Source organism: Coregonus clupeaformis, unplaced genomic scaffold, assembly GCF_020615455.1.
Source record: "Coregonus clupeaformis isolate EN_2021a unplaced genomic scaffold, ASM2061545v1 scaf2368, whole genome shotgun sequence".
Lineage (NCBI taxonomy): Eukaryota > Metazoa > Chordata > Actinopteri > Salmoniformes > Salmonidae > Coregonus > Coregonus clupeaformis.
In genome coordinates, this window is record NW_025535822.1 from 145 (window position 1) to 21,437 (window position 21,293).

General features: G+C 44.5%; 2 protein-coding genes and 1 long non-coding RNA gene across 3 annotated transcripts; 1 reads left to right on the top strand and 2 right to left on the bottom strand.

Annotated features, from left to right (window-relative positions):
• The first annotated feature begins 351 nt into the window (after positions 1-351).
• abhd16a (abhydrolase domain containing 16A, phospholipase) lies at positions 352-2,463 on the top strand. The gene is made up of 5 exons (XM_041852777.2): positions 352-512; positions 633-695; positions 892-1,067; positions 1,271-1,317; positions 1,863-2,463. The coding sequence occupies exons 1-5, from the start codon at positions 367-369 to the stop codon at positions 1,944-1,946; spliced, it is 516 nt and encodes a 171-aa protein (XP_041708711.2). The 5' UTR covers positions 352-366; the 3' UTR covers positions 1,947-2,463.
• LOC123488492 lies at positions 1,767-2,545 on the bottom strand. The gene is made up of 2 exons (XR_006660118.1): positions 2,457-2,545; positions 1,767-1,940 (listed from the first exon to the last, which is right to left on the bottom strand). It is a non-coding gene; the product is annotated as an uncharacterized LOC123488492 (long non-coding RNA).
• A 1,252-nt stretch (positions 2,546-3,797) lies between these two features.
• Positions 3,798-20,935, bottom strand: vars1 (valyl-tRNA synthetase 1). The gene is made up of 30 exons (XM_041852767.2): positions 20,860-20,935; positions 19,569-19,918; positions 19,191-19,334; positions 18,435-18,633; positions 15,862-15,989; positions 15,570-15,645; positions 15,330-15,430; positions 15,081-15,208; positions 13,455-13,619; positions 13,226-13,307; positions 12,928-13,047; positions 12,723-12,831; positions 12,455-12,543; positions 12,178-12,268; positions 11,889-12,013; positions 11,592-11,695; positions 11,236-11,394; positions 10,738-10,828; positions 10,508-10,613; positions 10,346-10,416; positions 10,055-10,180; positions 9,616-9,720; positions 6,688-6,835; positions 6,417-6,544; positions 6,030-6,185; positions 5,621-5,845; positions 5,364-5,475; positions 4,998-5,173; positions 4,634-4,783; positions 3,798-4,455 (listed from the first exon to the last, which is right to left on the bottom strand). Exons 2-30 carry the CDS (start codon positions 19,914-19,916, stop codon positions 4,387-4,389), a joined length of 3,831 nt encoding a protein of 1,276 aa, XP_041708701.2. The 5' UTR covers positions 19,917-19,918; positions 20,860-20,935; the 3' UTR covers positions 3,798-4,386.
• Positions 20,936-21,293: the final 358 nt, after the last annotated feature.

The window sequence follows — 21,293 nt, forward strand, 5'->3', positions numbered from 1 at the left end:
ATTCTGGTATCGTGACCACTATTATATTCAAGAGCATGTTGTCTCAACCGATGGCGGGCACAACCAAACATCAGATGTAAAGTAGGGTATAAGCTACATTTTTGGACAATTGTGTTTTAAGGTTTAAAATTACTATTTATAAAAAACAACATTTTAAAGAAATAAGAGTTTGACAACCCTGTTTTTTAAAGCTTTTAAATGATAAATTACAACTGTTTATCTTTTCCAGTGATGAAGACATGGATGTCTCATAGTATTGTGGGGCTATGCAAAATAGGTCAACTTTGAGCACCTTTATCTCTTGAATGTTTTGGCATTCAGGTCCAAAGGACACTTTCTGAGCACTCCTACAATGGGCAAATATGTATGGAAAGTTTCGTTCAAATCAAAAGGGGCCGGGAAGATGGGAGGTTTTGTGTATTTTGTGACCCTAACACTCATGAGTTCTTCATTAGGTACCAGGGACCAGTGCTTCTGATCAGAAGAACCAAAGATGAGATCATTACCACCACGTGAGTCACTATGAAGGCATGAATAAATAAAATACTTATGGCGCGTTCAGATTCACTAGACTTGTTACCAGTGTATAGCTATAGTGGCTGGTTTCACTAACTGACGGTGTTGTGTTTCAGGGGTCCAGAAGATATCATGTCCAACAGAGGAAACAACCTCCTGCTCAAACTTCTGCAGTTCAGGTCGGTTCTCCGTCTCGAAGACCTCACATAGGCTGTGTAGGCCTATATCTATGTACACGTTGTACACTACAGACCTGATTATTCACAACCTCACACAGACATCTAAGGTGTTGCCTTGTACCATATATATTCACCAGGAACAGAGAGAGTGAGCGCTGTGTTTCTGTTTAAACCCTTTCTGATGTCATATCTTCAGGTACCCCAAGGTGATGACAGACGATGGAGTCAGGGCCATCAGAGCATGGCTGGCAGCCACCAACCACATAGAAGAGGCGGCAGTGTACAGTAGCTATGAGGTGGATGATGACTGGTGTGTGTCTGTACTGCAGTCGTATAAGACAGAGAGAGACGTTTTCTTCCCCTGGAGCGTTGGTAAGACTGCTCTTCAAACACTATTACAGCTGGTTGACAGATTAGAATCTCCCTAGATGAACTACTTAACAATGATGACGGAATTAATGTCTTTGTCAAAAGGGTTTGTTTACTGCCCCTTAGACACTTGTCTCTGCTGAGATCGTGTATCCATATTTAAACACACACACGTGTTGTGGTTTTAACCCTTTCCGTTTTGTCAGGTGAGGACATGACACTGGAGGGAAGACGGCAGCTGGCTCTTTTCCTGGTGAGAAAACTTCTATTGTTCCCCCTCTCAACAACATGACTTGCATTCTATTGTCTCTCTATCCATCAGTGCCTTTCTTCTTATGTCCCTCTTCGCTCTGCCTTACAAATAGCCTACCTTTATTCTTCACCCCATCCTTTATTGCTTACCTGTCCTCCCTCTTCCCCACCCTCTGTTCTTAAGGGTAATTATCATGCTGAAGAACACTTGAGGTTTCCATAGTAACTAGGTCACCTGTGCTCTCCTTGTGACTGGTGTAATGTATTTATATTGAGCTCTGTGGTTATTGAAGTAATTTACTACAGCATGATAGGAGTGTCAATTACTGCTAATGCAGCTGCATTTATTATGTGGCTGGCTAATGCCTGTTAAGTACATCTGATTCCCTTTATATGGAAATGTCAGGTGGTGGTGGGCTTCCATTAAAGTCAGTCAGACAAAAGCAAATCTAATCTACAGAGTTCCATTTATTGGGAATGTTCTCTCTCGTTCATTGTCCGACTCTTCTCCGTTTCCATCACTTGTTCCCTCCCTCCTTTCCTCAGGCACGGAAGTACATGCGGAACTTCGAGTCAACGCACTGCACTCCTCTCCCCTACTCTGAATTCGCTGCCCCTTGGAGACTGTAAAAGAGAGATGAGGGATGGATAGAAGATAACGAGAGGCAAAGAGTGGTGGAGGTGAAGCGGCTGGCGAAACCAACCAATCAGATGAGGTTTACAGAGCATGGATTGAAGGTGTTATCATGTATCTATGGGAGGTGTTCAAGGCAGCTAGACCCAGTCGGTATTAGAATGTTGCAACCCTGCCCACCTGTGGGGAAAACACCTGTGGTTACCCCATTGGCTCATAGCAAAAACTTGGCATTTTGTCTACTTGTTTTAATCAATTACAAAACTACATTTAAGAAAAGTAAAGGTCTAAAGAGTACTGCTCCCTAGCGTTTTCACTACTTAGAAAAACGTAATATTGCCTCATGCCCCTTTTTATGACGATGCTAGCAGCCACTTGAGTGCTAGCTAGCGACCGGAACATTAAGCTAGTCAAGACCAACAACACAAACAAACGGACTAACGTTATACAGCTACAAGTAGTGAGTGGGGTTAAACAAACTGTACTGAACAAGTTAAACGTCTTACCTGTGATATGTTTTCCACACGCATAGCAACGCTTACTCTGCGTCCCCACATTTCCCACGCCGAATAGCCTGAAGCCACAGGGCTCTTCTCGCAGGCTCTATTTTTTGACCTGGCTACATGTACATTGAACAACACAGCAGCTTTTTGGTATGTTTTGTTATTTCTGTAGAAGAAAAAAAAAAATCTACGACAAAGTTGGCTCTTTTACAATGGGGTGAATGGTAAAAGAATGTTTGTTTTCCCAATTTGTGGGCGTGGTCTAGGGGAATTCCTTATTACGTTAATATCGACTCGGAGTATCAGATATATGTTTTTGTTGTTACTGTTGGCACGGTAACGGCTTTGTTCACGTTTATAAACTGGGTGGTTCCAGCCCTGAATGCTGATTGGCTGACAGCCGTGGTATATCAGACCATATACCACGGGTATGACAAAACATTTATTTGTACTGGTCTAATAACGTTGGTAACCAGTTTATAATAGCAATAAGGCACCTCGGGGGTTTGTGATATATAGCCAATATACCACGGCTAAGGGCTGTATCCAGGCACTCCGCGTTGCGTCAAGAATAAGAACAGCCCTTAGCCATGGTATATTGGCCATATACCACACCCCCTCGTGCATTATTGCTTACATATACACTGCTGTCCTCAAGCCTCTGACACTGAGAACTAGATATTTAAAATGCTTCCTTCCTCCCTTCCATGAAGTAACCACTGATCTGTAGGTAATTAGTTTTTTTTTTTTAAAGGCTCCATCCTATTGCTTCTGTGACTACATTACTACAAGGAAGGAAAGATGCATCTTAAAGGAATAAGAGGAGCTCGTCTCTCTCCCTCCTTTCCTCCCTCTGGCTGCATTTTTAAAACGTAAACAGTTATTTCAACTACTCTACTATAAACAAATTGGCTTTGATAGCCTCAGATTCAGCCTAGACTCGATATCTACTTTTTACAAATACAGCCAGGCCATCCTCACTTTCTAAAGCTCTACAAAAAAAATAAAAATAACCAGTATTTTATGTGGACACAGTCATTATGAACAAATCTGTATCCTGATAATGCTCTTAATGTTAAATAAATGCTAAATAAAATGTTGGAAAATAATTGTTGTATTTCTTATGAAACTGTAATCCTACATGTATCATTAGAGGCCAGGTTTTTTTCCTGACTATAACTATCAAAGTTCCAGGCCCTAATTATAGACAACTAGGGCCCTGAGGTTTTCCAGGTCAGGTCACATCCTCAGGAAAAACTCCTGGACCTAATCATTTCACCAAAGGAGCAGAATACACAGGAATGGCAGCAAGGTCAAGAAAGAAAGAACAAAGATCCCGGCCTGTCTAATGTAAGGTCTTTATTCACTTACTTCCCTTCAGAGAATCCTTTATGAAAAGTGGCATAATACTTTGACATGAGACAATAACAGGAGGGTGAAATACAGTGAGCTCAAAGTATTGGGACAGTGAAATTGTTGTTTTGGCTCTCTGTACTCCACATTTTGGGTTAAAGGTTAAAGTGCAGACTGTCAGCTTTAACTTGAGGGTATTTTCATCCATATCAGGTTAACTTTTTGTACATACATAATCGTGAATGAGTGAGAATGTTAGAGGCACAAATCATACCCCCAAGACATGGGGGGTATGATATTTGTGCGTCTGTAAATTTCTCACTCATTCTAGATTAATTCTGGATTATTCGTAATCATGGCAGCATACACATTCATGTAGAAATGTTCACCCGATATGGATGAAAATACCCTCAAATTAAATCTAACAGTCTGCACTTTAACCTCAGTCATTTGTATCATTTCAAATCCAAAGTGCTGGAGATAGAGCCAAAACAAAATGAGTCACTGTCCCAATACTTTTGGAGCTCACTATCTTAAGAAATCTACCAAACCATATTGTAAAAGGGGATGGGGGAGGAGGTTACATCATTCTCTTGAAGTTGTCTATGGCTTCCTTTGCTTTCTCTAGCTCTGTCTGGCTCTGACGCAGCTGGAAGAGGAAGATGAGGGTTAGAGAGCAGGACCACAAGTCACCACACACTTCAGAAGAGGCTGATGAAATCTCACTTTACAAGCAGAGCCAAGCAAAACGTTTTTACTGTAGGAATGCCCCACTTCCCCAAAAACGAAAACCTGAGTAATAACTAATTTTCTCCACCCCTCCTTACCTTCTCAGCGTCCAGCTCCTGTACTTTAACAGGCACCTTCTCCTTGTAGTCACTCTTATCCATCTTTTCTCTCAGTTTATCCATCTGTTTCTCCAGCTCTCCCTTCTTCACAGTCAGCTTGGCCACCTCCTTCTCCAAGTCTATCAGACCCTGGGAGAGAGAGATGAGGGAGAGATATTAACAATGAGGAGATAAGAAAAGGAAGCGTAGTTGGAAAAACAGAGGAAAAAGTGAAACAAAATGTTACTAGGGAATAAACAGATGTCTGTTTGGCACACAGTCATCGGATTACTCTAATATACACTGTTAGCCAATCACAACACAGAATAATGTGCGGTTGAAGCCTGTAAAATTGACCTCTTACCTTGAGCATGAGGTGGACGGTGCACCTGTCGGAGGCAATGGCCACAGCACAGCCCTCTGGGACGGCCCCGTTGGCTGGGATGGGCTGGATGGTCTGGGAAAGGGACAGGGTCTGGATCTGCAGACTGTACTGCTCCACCAGAGACACCGTTTCACTGTCTATACACTGGAGGTAGCCTGGGGAGGGAGGGGGGAAGAGTTAGGGCTATAATATGGTTATAATATGTAACACTATGCTAGGAGAAGTGTTCTAGTCATCAAAGTAGGTAATCATGCCAATTTTGACTAAGTCATGTAGCCTTGCTATAACAAAGTAGTAAATATAGTACAGTGCTTATGGTCAGCGTGTGGTCATGTATGAACTCACAATCGGCGCGTGTCTTGGTCAGGTTGTAGTCGGCCCTGAGTGAACGGATGGTCCGGACCACGGTCATCACAAACTCCATCTGACGGTCCACCTCCTCACTGTGCCAGCAGAACTAGAGACCACACAGAGACGACGGTCAGACAACCACCTCAAACCACAAATTACAGTCAATATGATAACACATGCCCTGTGGTTTATTATACAGACATTCAGTGTATCAATATAAAGTTCAGTCCCTCGAATCCCTCCCTCCTCACCTCCTCAGTCTCAGGGTAGGGCGTGACATGGATACTAGGGCGGCCGCCCTGGGATCGTCGACGTGGCAACCTCTGGTAGAGCTCCTCGCCCACGAAGGGCATGATGGGAGCTAGGAGGCGCAGGCCGGTCTCCAGGCAGGTGAACAGGGTCTGTCTGCAGATTACAGCCTGGCTCTGAGACCCACTGTCCTCCTCCGCCCTGGAGAACACTGGCTTCACACTCTCCTGGAGCGGTGAGGAGGGAGGAAGGTAGAGAAGGGGGGAGGGCCGAGGATGAAGGTAGAGAGCGGGAAGTTAAGGAGTGGCAATATATTAATTCCACACACACACCACTTTCACACAGATTCTCACACCACTTCGCACTGACAGACAGAGACAGGCAGAGAGAGACAGGCAAACAGACTCTCACCAGATAGACGTCACAGAGCTCGTAGAGCCAGAAGTTGTAGATGGCTGTGGTGATAGCTGGGAAGTCGTAGGCCTGGAACCCTGCATTACACAGCCCCACAGCAGTACACAGACGGGACAGAATCCACCGGTCTGACACACTCTCCTCCCCACACAGCTGACAGGAGGAGGAAGGATCATTGGACATTTTACAGAGATATAAACCTAAATACCATTTTATCATACAAAGACATGTATTCACTCACTGATTAACTGTATCAAATTAAGAGCATTTTCTCTAAGCAAGTTTATTTTCCTTCATTTACATGGGCATGACACTGCAGTATGCACACACTGAATAGGCTTAGATAAAGATACTGTAGTAGAGTTCTCACCCGTCTCCTCTCACCTGGGCTTTCTCTGAAGGAACAAAGTTGTCTCCCAGCGTCCTCATGGCAAACTTCACAGCATTCCACAGCTTGTTACAGAAGTGACGGTAGCCAAGGATACGATTCACATCCATGTTAATGTCCCTGCCTGAGAGAGTTAAGAGTGTGAGAACACGGAAAAGACCAGAGGGGGAGAGAGGAAAAAGAAAGTGTAGTGTTGGTGTGTACATGCCATGCCAGCCATAACATGACACTGCCAACACCACCAGATGGCAGTAGTGAGTGGTGCACCTTGGCTGGTGTAGGCACACAGGGCGAAGCGGAGGGCATCTGTGCCACACTCTGGGATACCAGTGGGGTAGTCAGACTTCTGTCCCTGCTTGGCCTTCTCTACCTCTACTGGGTCCAGATTACTGTCCTGCAGCTGGGCATACAGACCCTGCCACACACACACACACACACAAACAAAGGGTCAGCAGAGATACATCTCTCTGTGTCCTGGTGCTTCGTTCTCGGCCCTTAACCACACTTGCAGTTCAACAGCTTTGTGACAACATAAATGCATGACACCTTGATTCAACATAGCAAAAGACATAGTTGGTTCCTCAATCCACCTGATATACAGTGGGGAGAACAAGTATTTGATACACTGCCGATTTTGCAGGTTTTCCTACTTACAAAGCATGTAGAGGTCTGTAATTTTTATCATTGGTACACTTCAACTGTGAGAGACGGAATCTAGAAAATCACATTGTATGATTTTTAAGTAATTAATTTGCATTTTATTGCATGACATAAGTATTTGATACATCAGAAAAGCAGAACTTAATATTTGGTACAGAAACCTTTGTTTGCAATTACAGAGATCATACGTTTCCTGTAGGTCTTGAACAGGTTTGCACACACTGCAGCAGGGATTTTGGCCCACTCCTCCATACAGACCTTTTCCAGATCCTTCAGGTTTCGGGGCTGTCGCTGGGCAATTCGGACTTTCAGCTCCCACCAAAGATTTTCTATTGGGTTCAGGTCTGGAGACTGGCTAGGCCACTCCAGGACCTTGAGATGCTTCTTACGGAGCCACTCCTTAGTTGCCCTGGCTGTGTGTTTCGGGTCGTTGTCATGCTGGAAGACCCAGCCACGACCCATCTTCAATGCTCTTACTGAGGGAAGGAGGTTGTTGGCCAAGATCTCGCGATACATGGCCCCATCCATCCTCCCCTCAATACGGTGCAGTCGTCCTGTCCCCTTTGCAGAAAAGCATCCCCAAAGAATGATGTTTCCACCTCCATGCTTCACGGTTGGGATGGTGTTCTTGGGGTTGTACTCATCCTTCTACTTCCTCCAAACACGGCGAGTGGAGTTTAGACCAAAAAGCTCTATTTTTGTCTCATCAGACCACATGACCTTCTCCCATTCCTCCTCTGGATCATCCAGATGGTCATTGGCAAACTTCAGACGGGCCTGGACATGCGCTGGCTTGAGCAGGGGGACCTTAAAAATCATACAATGTGATTTTCTGGATTTTTGTTTTAGATTCCGTCTCTCACAGTTGAAGTGTACCTATGATCAAAATGACAGACCTCTACATGCTTTGCAAGTAGGAAAACCTGCAAAATCGGCAGTGTATCAAATACTTGTTCTCCCCACTGTAGTAAGAGTATGGGCTGTCATTTCATTTGTCTGTAAAGTCACACTGCGCCTACCCAGCAGACCGGGAGATCTGTGGCTAAATCGAGTGCGCCTACCGCACTTGCAATTCAGATAGCTCAAATTACCGTGTCTACAGCTTCCATGACCCCGGCTACAGCAAAGTTTGATACTAGCCTACATGAGATTTCATAACTTTTAAAATCATGACCACAGAGACTGTCAAAGAATACAGCAAAGAGCTGCTGTTTTTATGAGTGAGTTCATGTCTAAGTTTTTATTCAGTACTGTTAACACTGTTTTTATTCAACACTATTACAAAACATTAAAACGCGCTTCTCCCTACTTCCACTCGCACTGCAGCTGCAATGAACGAGTAGCCAAGTGTATCGATAGCCCTGCGTTTTTATTATTAGCAGCTCGTAGTGTCTATTTTAATATCGAGGAATAGAGCAGGGACCGTGAGAGGCGGACCCTCTGCTGCTCTCTCCCTCCCTTCGCTGAGACTAATGCCATGTTCAAAACAACAGGGAACTCCGAAAAAACGAGATCCGACTGGGAAAAAATCGTTTTGAATGATCATCCAACTCTGAATTCCAAGTCGGAAACTTCGCATCTTTCTAGAGCTCTGACTTTCCGACCTGAAGATCACTAACGTCATGATTTGACCTCTTCTTTTTTTTTTCTTCAGTTGTCTTGAAAGCACCATGACCATTAGATGCAGGTACCACAGTCCAGTATAATAAAAATAAAACCTCATTATTTGAAATTATCTCAATTTATGCGCAGTTGTGCCTCGCAAGTGCTACACAAACTGATCTATTTTGTTATCAAAGCTAGAGTTTTTAAATATAATATGGTCTGAGAATAACCATATTGGCAGGCCAGGCATATAGCCAATATGCTGTGATAAGGCATTGGGCCTACTGCACAAACCTCATTCCTACAGAACTGTCTTTATTAGGATAAATGTTTTATTTTTTTAGCGGTAGATATCGGCTTACTTTTTTGACTACGAAAGTGAACTTGACTCAAAAAAGGTTGGTGACCACTGCTCTAGAGGGTTGACTCAGCTCTAGGTTTGGGCGATATACCGTATACCGGGGTATTTCAGCAGGGGGCTGCGCGCTATGCCACTGCTTTTAACTGTAAGTTAGGTATAGCTATAAGAAACCTAAGATGTGTCAAACAAATTACATCCAGCTCAGGGCTCCAGCTATGCATTTGGTTTGCTAACTTGCTAGCTAAGTGGCTAGATGTCAAGATCAAGCTTCTTGGTTACAGCTTATTGGTCACATTCAATCCCCTCCTGGATCAAGATCTGTGTTGCCTAAATAGTTTTGTGCCCCTTGTGTGCATTTCCGGTAATACTGTATACCCCGGTATGGTACAGAAACGGTATGACGGTAAGAACATGTGGATACCTCCAAACCCTAATCAGCTCAGCTCTGTTTGAGGGAGCAACACTAGGAGAGATAGATACATGGCCTCAATAGAGCTGGTATGAGCTGGAATAGCTGCTTAATAAAGCATACAGTACAATAGCCCCATGGGAGCACGTGTATGTGTTACCTCCAGAGAGATGCCTGTGATGACGTCCAGAGGGTCGATGACGTTCCCCAGAGATTTGCTCATCTTCCTCCCATGGGCGTCCCTCACCACCGCATGGAGGTACACCTAGTAACAAACACAGACATTACATTTACATTTACATTTTAGTCATTTAGCAGACGCTCTTATCCAGAGCGACTTACAGTTAGTGAGTGCATACATTATTATTATTATTTCATACTGGACCCTGTGGGAAACCTGTGATGCTGGCTTTAAATCTGACCAATAACACAGATTTTAACAGAGGATTTCTAGTAACTAAAGTCTGTACGTATCTTTACCAGTAGAATTGGCACGTTTTGCGACATTACCAGTACTATACTGGCTGTCCCCACTGTAATCAATGACACATGCTACACCGGTCAGAGGCAACACGCCATTACTTCTAAATGAGCCGTACCTCTTTGAAGGGCAGCTTGCCGGTGAGTTTGAGGCCCATCATCACCATGCGGGCCACCCAGAAGAACAGGATGTCATGACCCGTCTCCAGCAGGGTGCCTGGGTAGAACACACTCAGGTCCTGGGTCTGGACAGAGAGAGAAAACACATTTATACACACAGAGGGTATTACACACTCAGCTCTAGACACCTTACCCACACATTCAATATCATCAATACAGGAAGTATGGAAAGCATATGTTAACAACTTTAATACACACACACAGCCTCACACACACACACACAGCCTCACCTCGTTGGGCCAGCCGAAGATGGAGAAGGGGAAAATACCAGAGGAGAACCATGTGTCGAGGACATCCTCATCTGTAACACAGGAAGTGAACAAAAATCACTGGGCAATGGGCAGAATACTACATTACACTGTAAATTAACATCATTTGCGAGAAGATCTTACCCTGTCTGAGGGTGATCTTGTCAGTGGAGACATTGAAGCGCTTGGCAGCTTTCTCTCTGGCCTCCTCCTCTGTCCTCCCACTCACCCAGTAATGACCATCCATGTCCTAGAGGACAGGAGGGAGGGAGAAGGGAGAGTGAAGCCAGAGAGATGGGGCATGGGTTGTTAGGCAGGTGTGACTTAAATGACACAGAGAATGAGAGAGAGAGAAAGAGAGAGATGGATCTTACCTCTCCTGGTTTGACCGAAGGGTCGTTCACAGTGACAAAGTAGGCTGGGATTCTGTGACCCCACCACAGCTGACGAGAGATACACCAGTCCCTGGGAGGAAGGGACAGAGAGGTGGATGAGTTCAAGTGAATATGTAAGACATAATAAGAGGGTGAGGAAACCTGAGCACAACTGGTGACAGATGAAACACTAAAGAAGAAAAGGGGTTTGGTGCTCAAACCAACAACTGGAGTAGAGGTGCTACCTGTTTTTAACTAGGATCTGTAATACACTGTATTTCTATAATGGAGAAAATGTGCTGTCTCACCTTCTAATGCGTCGAGAGATGGAGCACATTAAAGAGTAGGACGGGAAGGAAAGTAAAGACTGACAGAACGACTGATGACAAAAAAGAGGTATAGAGGGAAGAGAAAAACAGAACCAGAAAGGAGATGATGGGATGGAGATGATGGAGAGAGAGGATGGGACTGGGATGGAGGGGTGTAGAGTAAACCTACCTGATGTTGTCCAACCAGTTGAACCAGGTCTTATGGTGGTGGTCTGGGATGATTTTGAGTCTTCCCTCCCGGACCGAGTCAGCTGCCTGCTTGCCCATGTCAGCACAGTTTACATACCACTGAGGCTTCAGCAGGGGCTCTACTATGTCCTTAGAACGACTGGAGAGAGGGGAAACGCACTCACATTCAATACTATTCAAATCCATAATTTTCTCACTAACACGCTCCCACACCTGCACACAGACGTGAGCACATTTCACCCACTGATGCGTGTGAAGCTGAAAAAAGGAATGCACATTGACTAGACTGGAATATCTGTGCTTATGTGCTCGTAATGTGGACTGATCGTAACACACCTGCAGACAGGCACCACCATGGGGTTGTCTTTGGTCTCCTTGAACTGGCCTCTGTCCTTCAGAGCCTGCAGCACAGCCTTCCTCGCCTCAAAGCGTTTCATACCCTGAGAGAGAGACAATAGAGAGAGAGAGAGAGAGAGAGAGAGAGGAGGTAGGCAGAGAAAAACAGAGAGGATGTTACCAAACAGAACACACAGAACAACAAGGAGGTTAAGGAAGAAGAGCGACAATACACCTCAACTACTAAGACGACATGAAGACAAGATCCAGTGAAGAAGAAGTGGGAGTGTACTGTACCAGGAATGGAGCCGGCACGTTGATGAGCAGGCCGTTCTCATCCAGGATGTTGATGAAGGCCAGGTTGTGTCTGTTTCCAACATCATAATCATTATGGTCATGGGCTGGGGTTATCTTCACAGCACCTAGAGGAGAGGGAGAACAGGGAGAGAGGGAGGGAGAGATATATGAGAAGAGAGGGAGAGATAGAGAAAAGGTTCAGTACAGCTCAACCATACAAACCAACAGTGTACCTTGGACCACCAGACTACTCCAGGGAAGCCACATGGCCACACAGCATGGTTAGTACCTGTTCCAAAGTTGACGTCCACAAACTCATCAAACACGATGGGCATCTTCCTGTCACAGAAGGGATGAAGCACCATCTTCCCTTTAAGGTGCTGAGACACAGATAAACCAAAACGTGTTAGTTCTCAATAAGAATGCCAAAAACATTCATCAAAACGACATTTAAATGTCAAGAAAGCATAACATTTTATGGATTTTCCCAAAGAATGCATCTATTGGAAGGTTGTAGAGTCGGCAGGGCGTGTGTGTGTGTGTGTGTAGGTCGGGGTTGTAGAGACCTGGTATCTGGGGTCGGCAGGGTGGACGGCCACAGCAGAATCTCCCAGCATGGTCTCTATACGAGTGGTCGCCACAATCACCTCCTCATCTGACATAGTGAGACAGAGGGAGACATTTAATAAAAGAAGACAGAAATACGTGAGGGAGAAAAAAAATGGAAGGGAGAGATCAATTAACACAATTGACAGAAACACTCACGATAAAGCCCTGTCCCTGTACCTCCCCAGCCCAAAATTACTCTTTCCCCCTTTTCTCTCAATTTCTTACCTGATCCCTCTATCTTGTAGGAGAAGGAGACCAGTACTCCAAACTCCACCTTGTCCTTGTAGCCAGGCACGGGTAGCAGAGTCCTGCCAGTCAGCTCCTTCTTATCCACCTGGAGAACAACACAGCATCATGGGGGTGTTCATTACGGCATGCAACAGAATGGACGTTTCAAAACGGTTTAAAATATTTTGCAACAGAATCATACCTCTATATCCGAGATGGCAGAGTTGAGGGTGCAGGACCAGTTGACCAGCCTCTTGCTCCTGTAGATCACACCGTCCTCATGCAGACGAATGAACGCCTCCTGGACTGCATAGGACAGTTTCTAGAGATGGAGTCACAATAGTTTAGTATTGGGAACATTACAACATGGGTAAAGGCTCAGTCTAGACATAGTACTTTATGTATTAGACTAATAAATGTCTCATGAGTTGTCCATGACGACACAGGAAAGGTGATAGGTAATGTAAAGTGTAAGGTAATGGAAATGATAGTGAACTCACAGGGTCCATAGTGAAGCAGGCTCTGTCCCAGTCCAGAGAGGAACCCAGCTTCTTCAGCTGGTGGTAGATACGGTCTCCCTTCCTACAACACAGCACAGGGAGGACGAAAGAGAAGGAGGGAGGAAGGAAGGGGAAGAAAGGGAGAAATTCTAGCTCTTACTTTCTCTACTATTGTTGTTCTTTCTTTTGAAACCCTCTCTCCTTCTCCCTCTCCTCTCCCTCCACTCACTCGTTCTTCCACTTCCAGACCTCCTGGATGAACTGGTCTCTCCCCAGGTCGTGTCGGCTCATGCCCCTCTCCCTCATCAGCTTTTTCTCCACCACCACCTGGGTGGCGATGCCCGCGTGGTCACAGCCTGGGTTCCACAGGGTCGTCTCGCCACGCATACGATGCCTGGGGAGAGGGAGGAAACAGGAAACGGATCATCATACTGCGATAAGTATGATCCTCAACACGGGGGTCCCTCAGGGGTGCGTGCTCAGTCCACTCCTGTACTCCCTGTTCACCCATGACTGCATGGCCAGGCACGACTCCAACACCATCATTAAGTTTGCCGACGACACAACAGTGGTAGGCCTGATCACCGACACGATGAGAGCCTATAGGGGAGGTCAGGGCCGAGCCTGGCCGTGTGGTGCCAGGATAACAACCTCTCCCTCTCAACGTGACCAAGACAAAGGAGATGATTGTGGACTACAGGGAAAAAAAGAGGACTGAGCACGCCCCCATTCTCATCGACAGGGCTGTAGTGGAACAGGTTGAGAGCTTCAAGTTCCTTGGTGTCCACCATCACCAATGAACTATCATGGTCCAAACACACCAAGACAGTCGTGAAGAGGGCACGACAAAGCCTATTCCCCCTCAGGAGACTGAAAAAGATTTGGCATGGCGTCCTCAGATCCTCAAAAAGTATACCAGCTGAACCATCGAGAGCATCCTGACTGGTTGCATCACCGCCTGGTATGGCAACTGCTTGGCCTCCGACCGCAAGGCACTACAGAGGGTAGTGCGTACGGCCCAGTACATCACTGGGGCCAAGCTTCCTGCCATCCAGGACCTCTATACCAGGCGGTGTCAGAGGAAGGCCCTCAAAATTGTCAAAGACTCCAGCCACCCTAGTCATAGACTGTTCTCTCTGCTACCACACGGCAAGCGGTACCGGAGTGCCAAGTCTAGGTCCAAAAGACTTCTCAACAGCTTCTACCCCCAAGCCATAAGACTCCTGAACAGCTAATCATGGCTACCCGGACTATTTGCACTGCCCCCCCACCCCATCTTTTTACGCTGCTGCTACTCTGTTAATTATTTATGCATAGTCACTTTAACTCTACCCACATGTACATATTACTTCAACTACCTCAACTAGCCGGTGCCCCCGCACACTGACTCTGCACCGGTACCCCCCTGTATATATAGCCTCCCTACTGTTATTTTATTTTACTTCTGCTCTTTTTTTCTCAACACTTTTTAGTTGTTGTTTTTATTTTTACTTTTTTATACAAAAATAAATGCACTGTTGGTTAAGGGCTGTAAGTAAGCATTTCACTGTAATGTCTGCACCTGTTGTATTCGGCGCATGTGGCCAATAAAATTTGATTTGATAAGGACAGAACTAGATTACAGGACTTCAGAATGTTTAGAATGGGACATGAGAGAGGTGGAGAGAGAAGTGGGACACGTAGTGTCATGACAGCAAGAGAGAGAAAGCAAGACAGTGAGAGAGAGAATGAAAGAGAAAGTGTGAGGTTGGTAGAAAGAAGAAAGATAGAGAGTGAGATTGGTGAAAGGATGTGAAAACAAACTGCTAGAAAGAGAGAGAGCAGATTGGTGTAATCAGATAGAGAATCCCATTACCATCTGGTCAGACAGTCCTGGATGGCGTTGGTTAGGGCATGGCCTAAGTGAAGAGATCCCGTCACATTGGGCGGAGGGATACACATCATGAAGACTCCACGGGGGTTTGGCTCACTGATACGCTTCCGCTGAAGAATATAGGAGCATCATAATAGCTTGATTGAGACCTCAAAGCCATGGGTTGGTTAAATGTCACATTTCATAAACAAGCATAAACTATGAAATACATAAAGAGTGTGACAGTCTCACCCCGTACTCAGGCTTGAAGTATCCCTGCTTCTCCCACCAGGAGTACCAGGCTGCCTCCACGTACTGAGGGCTGTACGAGTCTGGCAGGGGGCTCAGGACGTCTGACACAGGGAGAGATAGGAGTTTAATATGCACAACACACAAAAGTGAGTATAATAGAGAGAGTGGTGGATTAAACATGGTTGATAACAGAGATCCTATTAAATTATTCTAATTCCTAATTCTATGGTTAATAAGCACCTTTTTTCTCTCCAGGAGGAGTGGGAACGTCGTATGAGATCACTCCCAGGTCCTTCTTCTCTGGTTTGGCCTTTTTCTGGAGAGAGACCAGAATGAGACTGATGAGACCTATTGGCCAGACACCTACTGAATTACATTATCTAGGCTGTAAAAACAGTAAAGGGAGTATACTTTAAGGATCATCATCTTGTTGGGTTCCTCTTTAGTTGTGTTTTCTAGTTGATCCAGACAGCAATGGTCTTTGCAACAGTGAAAATGAGAAATGAAACCAGCCATCTATCCATCTTCATACCTCTGTCGGGGGTGCCAGTTTCCTTTCTTGCTTTTTCTTCTCCTCTATCTCCTTCTTCTTTTGGAACTTCTCCAGCTTCTCTCTGTTTTTAGCCTCCTTCTTCAGCTGAGCTTCTGTCTTTGGTTTGCCTGAGAGAGAGAACACACTTCTGAGAATAAACACACACACAAACAAACACAGGCTGACACACACACACACACAAGGAATCACTCATGCTGCTATGTATCCAGAAAATAAATGTACCTAACTGATAAGATGCCAAATGTTGTGAAAACTGAAACTGATTGGCCATTCATTTACAGCTTGACAAGAAAACACTGTTGGTCTTCAGGATAATAAAGTTATTTTTCAAGCTGATCTCACACAAAGAAACTTGGGCAGAATTTCTGTTGCATTTGCAGGATGCAAATGACATCATCTCAAGCAACTTTGCAGATATACGAGTCAACTCAAAATTATTATAATGTTTTTATTGCATGCAATATACAATCGAATTGAAGGTGCTTTTGTCATTTTATTGATTCCATATTGTTTGCAAATTCTTAAAGCTGCAACATGTAACTTTTCGGGCGACCCGACCAAATTCACATAGAAATGTGTGTTATAGATCTGCCATTCTCATTGAAAGCAAGTCTAAGAAGCGGTAGATCTGTTCTTTTTTTATCTTATTTTTTATTTCACCTTTATTTAACCAGGTAAGCCAGTTGAGAACAAGTTCTCATTTACAACTGCGACCTGGCCAAGATAAAGCAAAGCAGTGCGATAAAAACAACAACACAGAGTTACATATGGGGTAAAAAAACATAAAGTCAAAAAATACAACAGAAAATATATATACAGTGTGTGCAAATGTAGCAAGTTATGGAGGTAAAGCAATAAATAGGCTATAGTGCAAAATAATTACAATTAGTATTAACACTGGAATGCTAGATGTGCAAGAGATTATGTGCAAGTAGAGATACTGGGGTGCAAAAGAGCAAAATAAATAACAATATAGGGATGAGGTAGTTGGGTGGGCAATTTCAGATGGGCTGTGTACAGGTGCAGTGATCAGTAAGGTGCTCTGACAACTGATGCTTAAAGTTAGTGAGGGAGATAAGAGTCTACAGCTTCAGAGATTTTTGCAATTCGTTCCAATCATTGGCAGCAGAGAACTGGAAGGAATGGCGGCCAAAGGAGGTGTTGGCTTTGGGGATGACCAGTGAGATATACCTGCTGGAGCGCAGACTACGGGTGGGTGCTGCTATGGTGACCAATGAGCTAAGATAAGGCGGGGATTTGCCTAGCAGTGATTTATAGATGGCCTGGAGCCAGTGGGTTTGACGATGAACATGTAGTGAGGACCAGCCAACAAGAGTGTACAGGTCACAGTGGTGGGTAGTGTATGGGGCTTTGGAGACTAAACGGATGGCACTGTGATAGACTACATCCAATTTGCTGAGTAGAGTGTTGGAGGCTATTTTGTAAATGACATCGCCGAAGTCAAGGATCGGTAGGATAGTCAGTTTTACGAGGGCATGTTTGGCAGCATGAGTGAAGGAGGCTTTGTTGCGAAATAGGAAGCCAATTCTAGATTTAACTTTGGATTGGAGATTCTTAATGTGAGTCTGGAAGGAGAGTTTACAGTCTAACCAGACACCTAGGTATTTGTAGTTGTCCACATACTCTAGGTCAGACCCGTCGAGAGTAGTGATTCTAGTCGGATGGGCGGGTGCCAGCAGCGTTCGATTGAAGAGCATGCATTTAGTTTTACTAGTGTTTAAGAGCAGTTGGAGGCTACTGAAGGAGTGTTGTATGGCATTGAAGCTCGTTTGGAGGTTTGTTAACACAGTGTCCAATGAAGGGCCAGATGTATACAAAATGGTGTCATCTGCGTAGAGGTGGATCTGAGAGTCACCAGCAGCAAGAGCGACATCATTGATATACACGGAGAAAAGAGTTGGCCCAAGAATTGAACCCTGTGGCACCCCCATAGAGACTGCCATAGGTCCAGACAACATGCCCTCCGATTTGACACATTGAACTCTATCTGAGAAGTAGTTGGTGAACCAGGCTAGGCAGTCATTTGAGAAACCAAGGCTATTTAGTCTGCCAATAAGAATGCGGTGGTTGACAGAGTTCTACCTGCGCTATTTCTATGCTTCCCGTACTCAAGTTTAGTTTTTGCATCTTTTACTTTCGGTTTTGTACACCAGCTTCAAACAGCTGAAAATACAATATTTTGGGTTATGGAAAATATATATTTCACAGTGGTTTAGATGGTACCATGGTTCTCTACACTATACTGGCTTGTTATTTAGTCATTTAGCAGACGCTCTTATCACTTACAGTGCATACATTTTTATTTTTTCATACTGGCCCCCCGTGGTAAACGAACCCACAACCCTGGAGTTGCAAGCGCCATGCTCTACCAACTGAGCTACACGTTATGTTATGTTGTATAAACTGAAATTAGGCGCACTATTAGAATTTTTGCAACCAGGAAATGGGGGAGCAATTTCTGCATAGTGCATCTTTAACACATACTACCAGACAAGTTACTCACAGTCAAAGACATGGCCTAAGCCCCTTACCATTGGCAGCGTTGGCATCAGCAGTTGGATTGGCGTTAGCAGCAGGAACAGTAGCAACGCTGGGTTTGGGTGTGACGGGCACCATCTTCTCACACAGAGAGATCTGTCCCAGGACCTTGACAAACTGAGGCTGGTTGACACAGGTCAGAAACCACCTGGTCACGTTGGTGAGGGCTTTCCTGTTGGACGGCTCCACGGCCTAGAATGACATAATAAGAGGAATGTTATTGGAGTTCAAACAAACAATGCGAAACAGGTAGATCTTACATTGGATGTTGCATGCAATTTCAGTCGAGTTGCTTTGTGTATCAGCAAAGTTGCTTGAGATGATGACACTTGCAATCTGCAACAGAAATTGCATACAGATTGCTTCGTGTGACATCAGCTTTACAACTGGGGTGTATTCATTACGCCGATTCTGTTGCTAAACGTTTTGTCTGTTGCAAAATGTTTCGCAAGAGAAACAGTTTACTCCAAACGGGGAAAATGTTTTATACAACGAAAACAAGTGTTTCTATAGGACAAATGCAGGTAGGCCCCCCGTTTCGCTTGCTCCATTTGCTTCCGTTTGGTTCTTAAACGGTAAACAGGTTCTGTTGCAAGACGTAATGAATACACCCCAGCACTCACTTACCAGACAGTCTGTTAACAGAAGACAAATACTTTCACTTCTTCCTAACATTAAAGAATGAGGAAGATGATAAACATATACACTTAAGATAAAAATATAAACGTTAACATAAAGACTTGGCTCACATATTTGAAGGGCAGGAGTGCTGCGGTTGCCACAGCGATGTCGGCCAGAGTGAGGCTGTCTCCCACCAGGAATGTTCTAGGCTCCAGGTTCTTATCGAGAATGTTTAGCACGCGCATCATCTCAGCATGAGAACTCTGCTGAAGCTGCATGGAATCATCAGAATCAGAAAAAACAATTGGCAATCAACAATGTTAACACAGGAATTTGTCTTGGGCTGTGTTTTATTCCAGATTAGTGTTCCATCCCCTTGCTTTGTCATTGTTCAATCAATCCCATAGTCCCAATCATTTGAAATTAAGTAAACATTCACCATTATACTCCTATTTTGTGTTTGTGACTGCATGGGTTGCTGCCAGTGGTGAGACCCTCTCCCTCACCTTCTTATCCAGTCCCATCACCCCCAGCAGTGGGAACACCACAGCACAGGACACAGGAGTCAGCTCATTGTCTGCAAAGCTGAGCCACTGCCACACCTGACTCTCCTGCTTAGCATTCAACCCTGTCTTCTTCCCCTGAGAGGCTAGGTACCATCCAACAGCACTGGCCCCAGAGAGCACCTCACCTCCCCCAGAGCCCAGCACCAAGCTGGGGCGAGACCGCAGGGCCAGGGAAGCAGGAGGGTCCTCTATGAGTGTGCAGGGCCGAGAGGGGCAGAACTCTGCAGCGACCAGGGCCATGAGGCTCCTGAAGTCGTCAGGGTGGGGGGAGACGTAGAGCGAAGCCATCCCTAGGAGAGGGGAGAGAATGATGAGGGAGATGGGTGTGTCAGACAATATAATGGCAGGCAAATGATAACGCTTCCATAGCTTCATTAAATAGTATAGAGGTGTATTTGGATGCAAACCACTTCACAAGTCATGATATCCTTGTGAGCTCATCAATCTCAGCTAAAACTAGCTTGCTAGCAGCCTAGCTACATAACAGTAGTCAGTACCGTTACTGTTTGGGCATGTTTGTTTATGCTAACTTAAGTTATGCTATACTAACGTTACATCTCTGGCAAGTAACAAACGCTAACGTTAGCTACAAATCTGGGAAGTAAACAGACAGTTCCACAAACAGAGATGTGCGCAGATGGCTATGCCACGATTCATGCGCTATTTTCTAATGCAACAAATCTGTCAAACTGGAAAGGCATGCTAACCTACTAGCTAGCTAACCATTAGCGGACTAAACTCCACTCCATGGTGAAGGAAGTTTATGAGTGGAGTTCAGTCGGCTAACTAATCATCAGCTTTGGCAAGCTGTAACGTTAAAGGGACAATCTGCAGTTGCAATATCAATTTTAAGTAAATGTGTACTCATTCATTCTTGAAAAATATAACTTATAGCTAAATGCCTCATGAGCTTCGTTCAACGGTGTGCACCATCAGAACCCAAAATATATGCTTGTTTTACTCCAATGTTTGTAAACAAAGTAGCTAAATGTAAACAAACACTATATAGCCTCAAAAAATGGTTAAAACTATCATGTTGATATCATGAATGGTCAGTCCTTGCATCCATAGCTCTATCTATGAATTTGAGAATTGTTACATTTCACCAGCCCCATCCCTCAGCTTTTTACCGAAACAATGGCAGTTATTCGCCTGCCTTACACAATTAATTACGTACACAAAGTTTCCATATAATTTAAAACTAAATGGCACTTGTAAAAGTTGCCCATACCTTTGAATGAAGAAGAAAGAGACGTCAACTCATGAGTTCCGGATAAGCAGCGTATTTCCAGTGGTTGGCCGTCTGATGCAATGTGACCCACATGTTTGGTTCGAAGGACCCTTTGGTCCGATTCATTTCCGCCACACCAAGGCGGCCTGTAAGAATGCCTTTTCCAAATTGACAATGACGTTTGTCCAGACTCTCACTCAGATCAATTATTGTAGTGTTACGAATGTGCAAATTAAACGAGCGAGCTTCAAGGCAAAATATATTTATAGACAAATGAATGAATGAATCACAAATAAATAAATTGCACTAATCTGAGTGAATGTGATCAATCAATTATCCTTTTTTAATCAAGCAAGCATAAAGTTCATAAAGTAACATCAATTCTAACACCTTTTACCATGTGAACTCACACAGTAAAAGCATGTTTCCCCAAA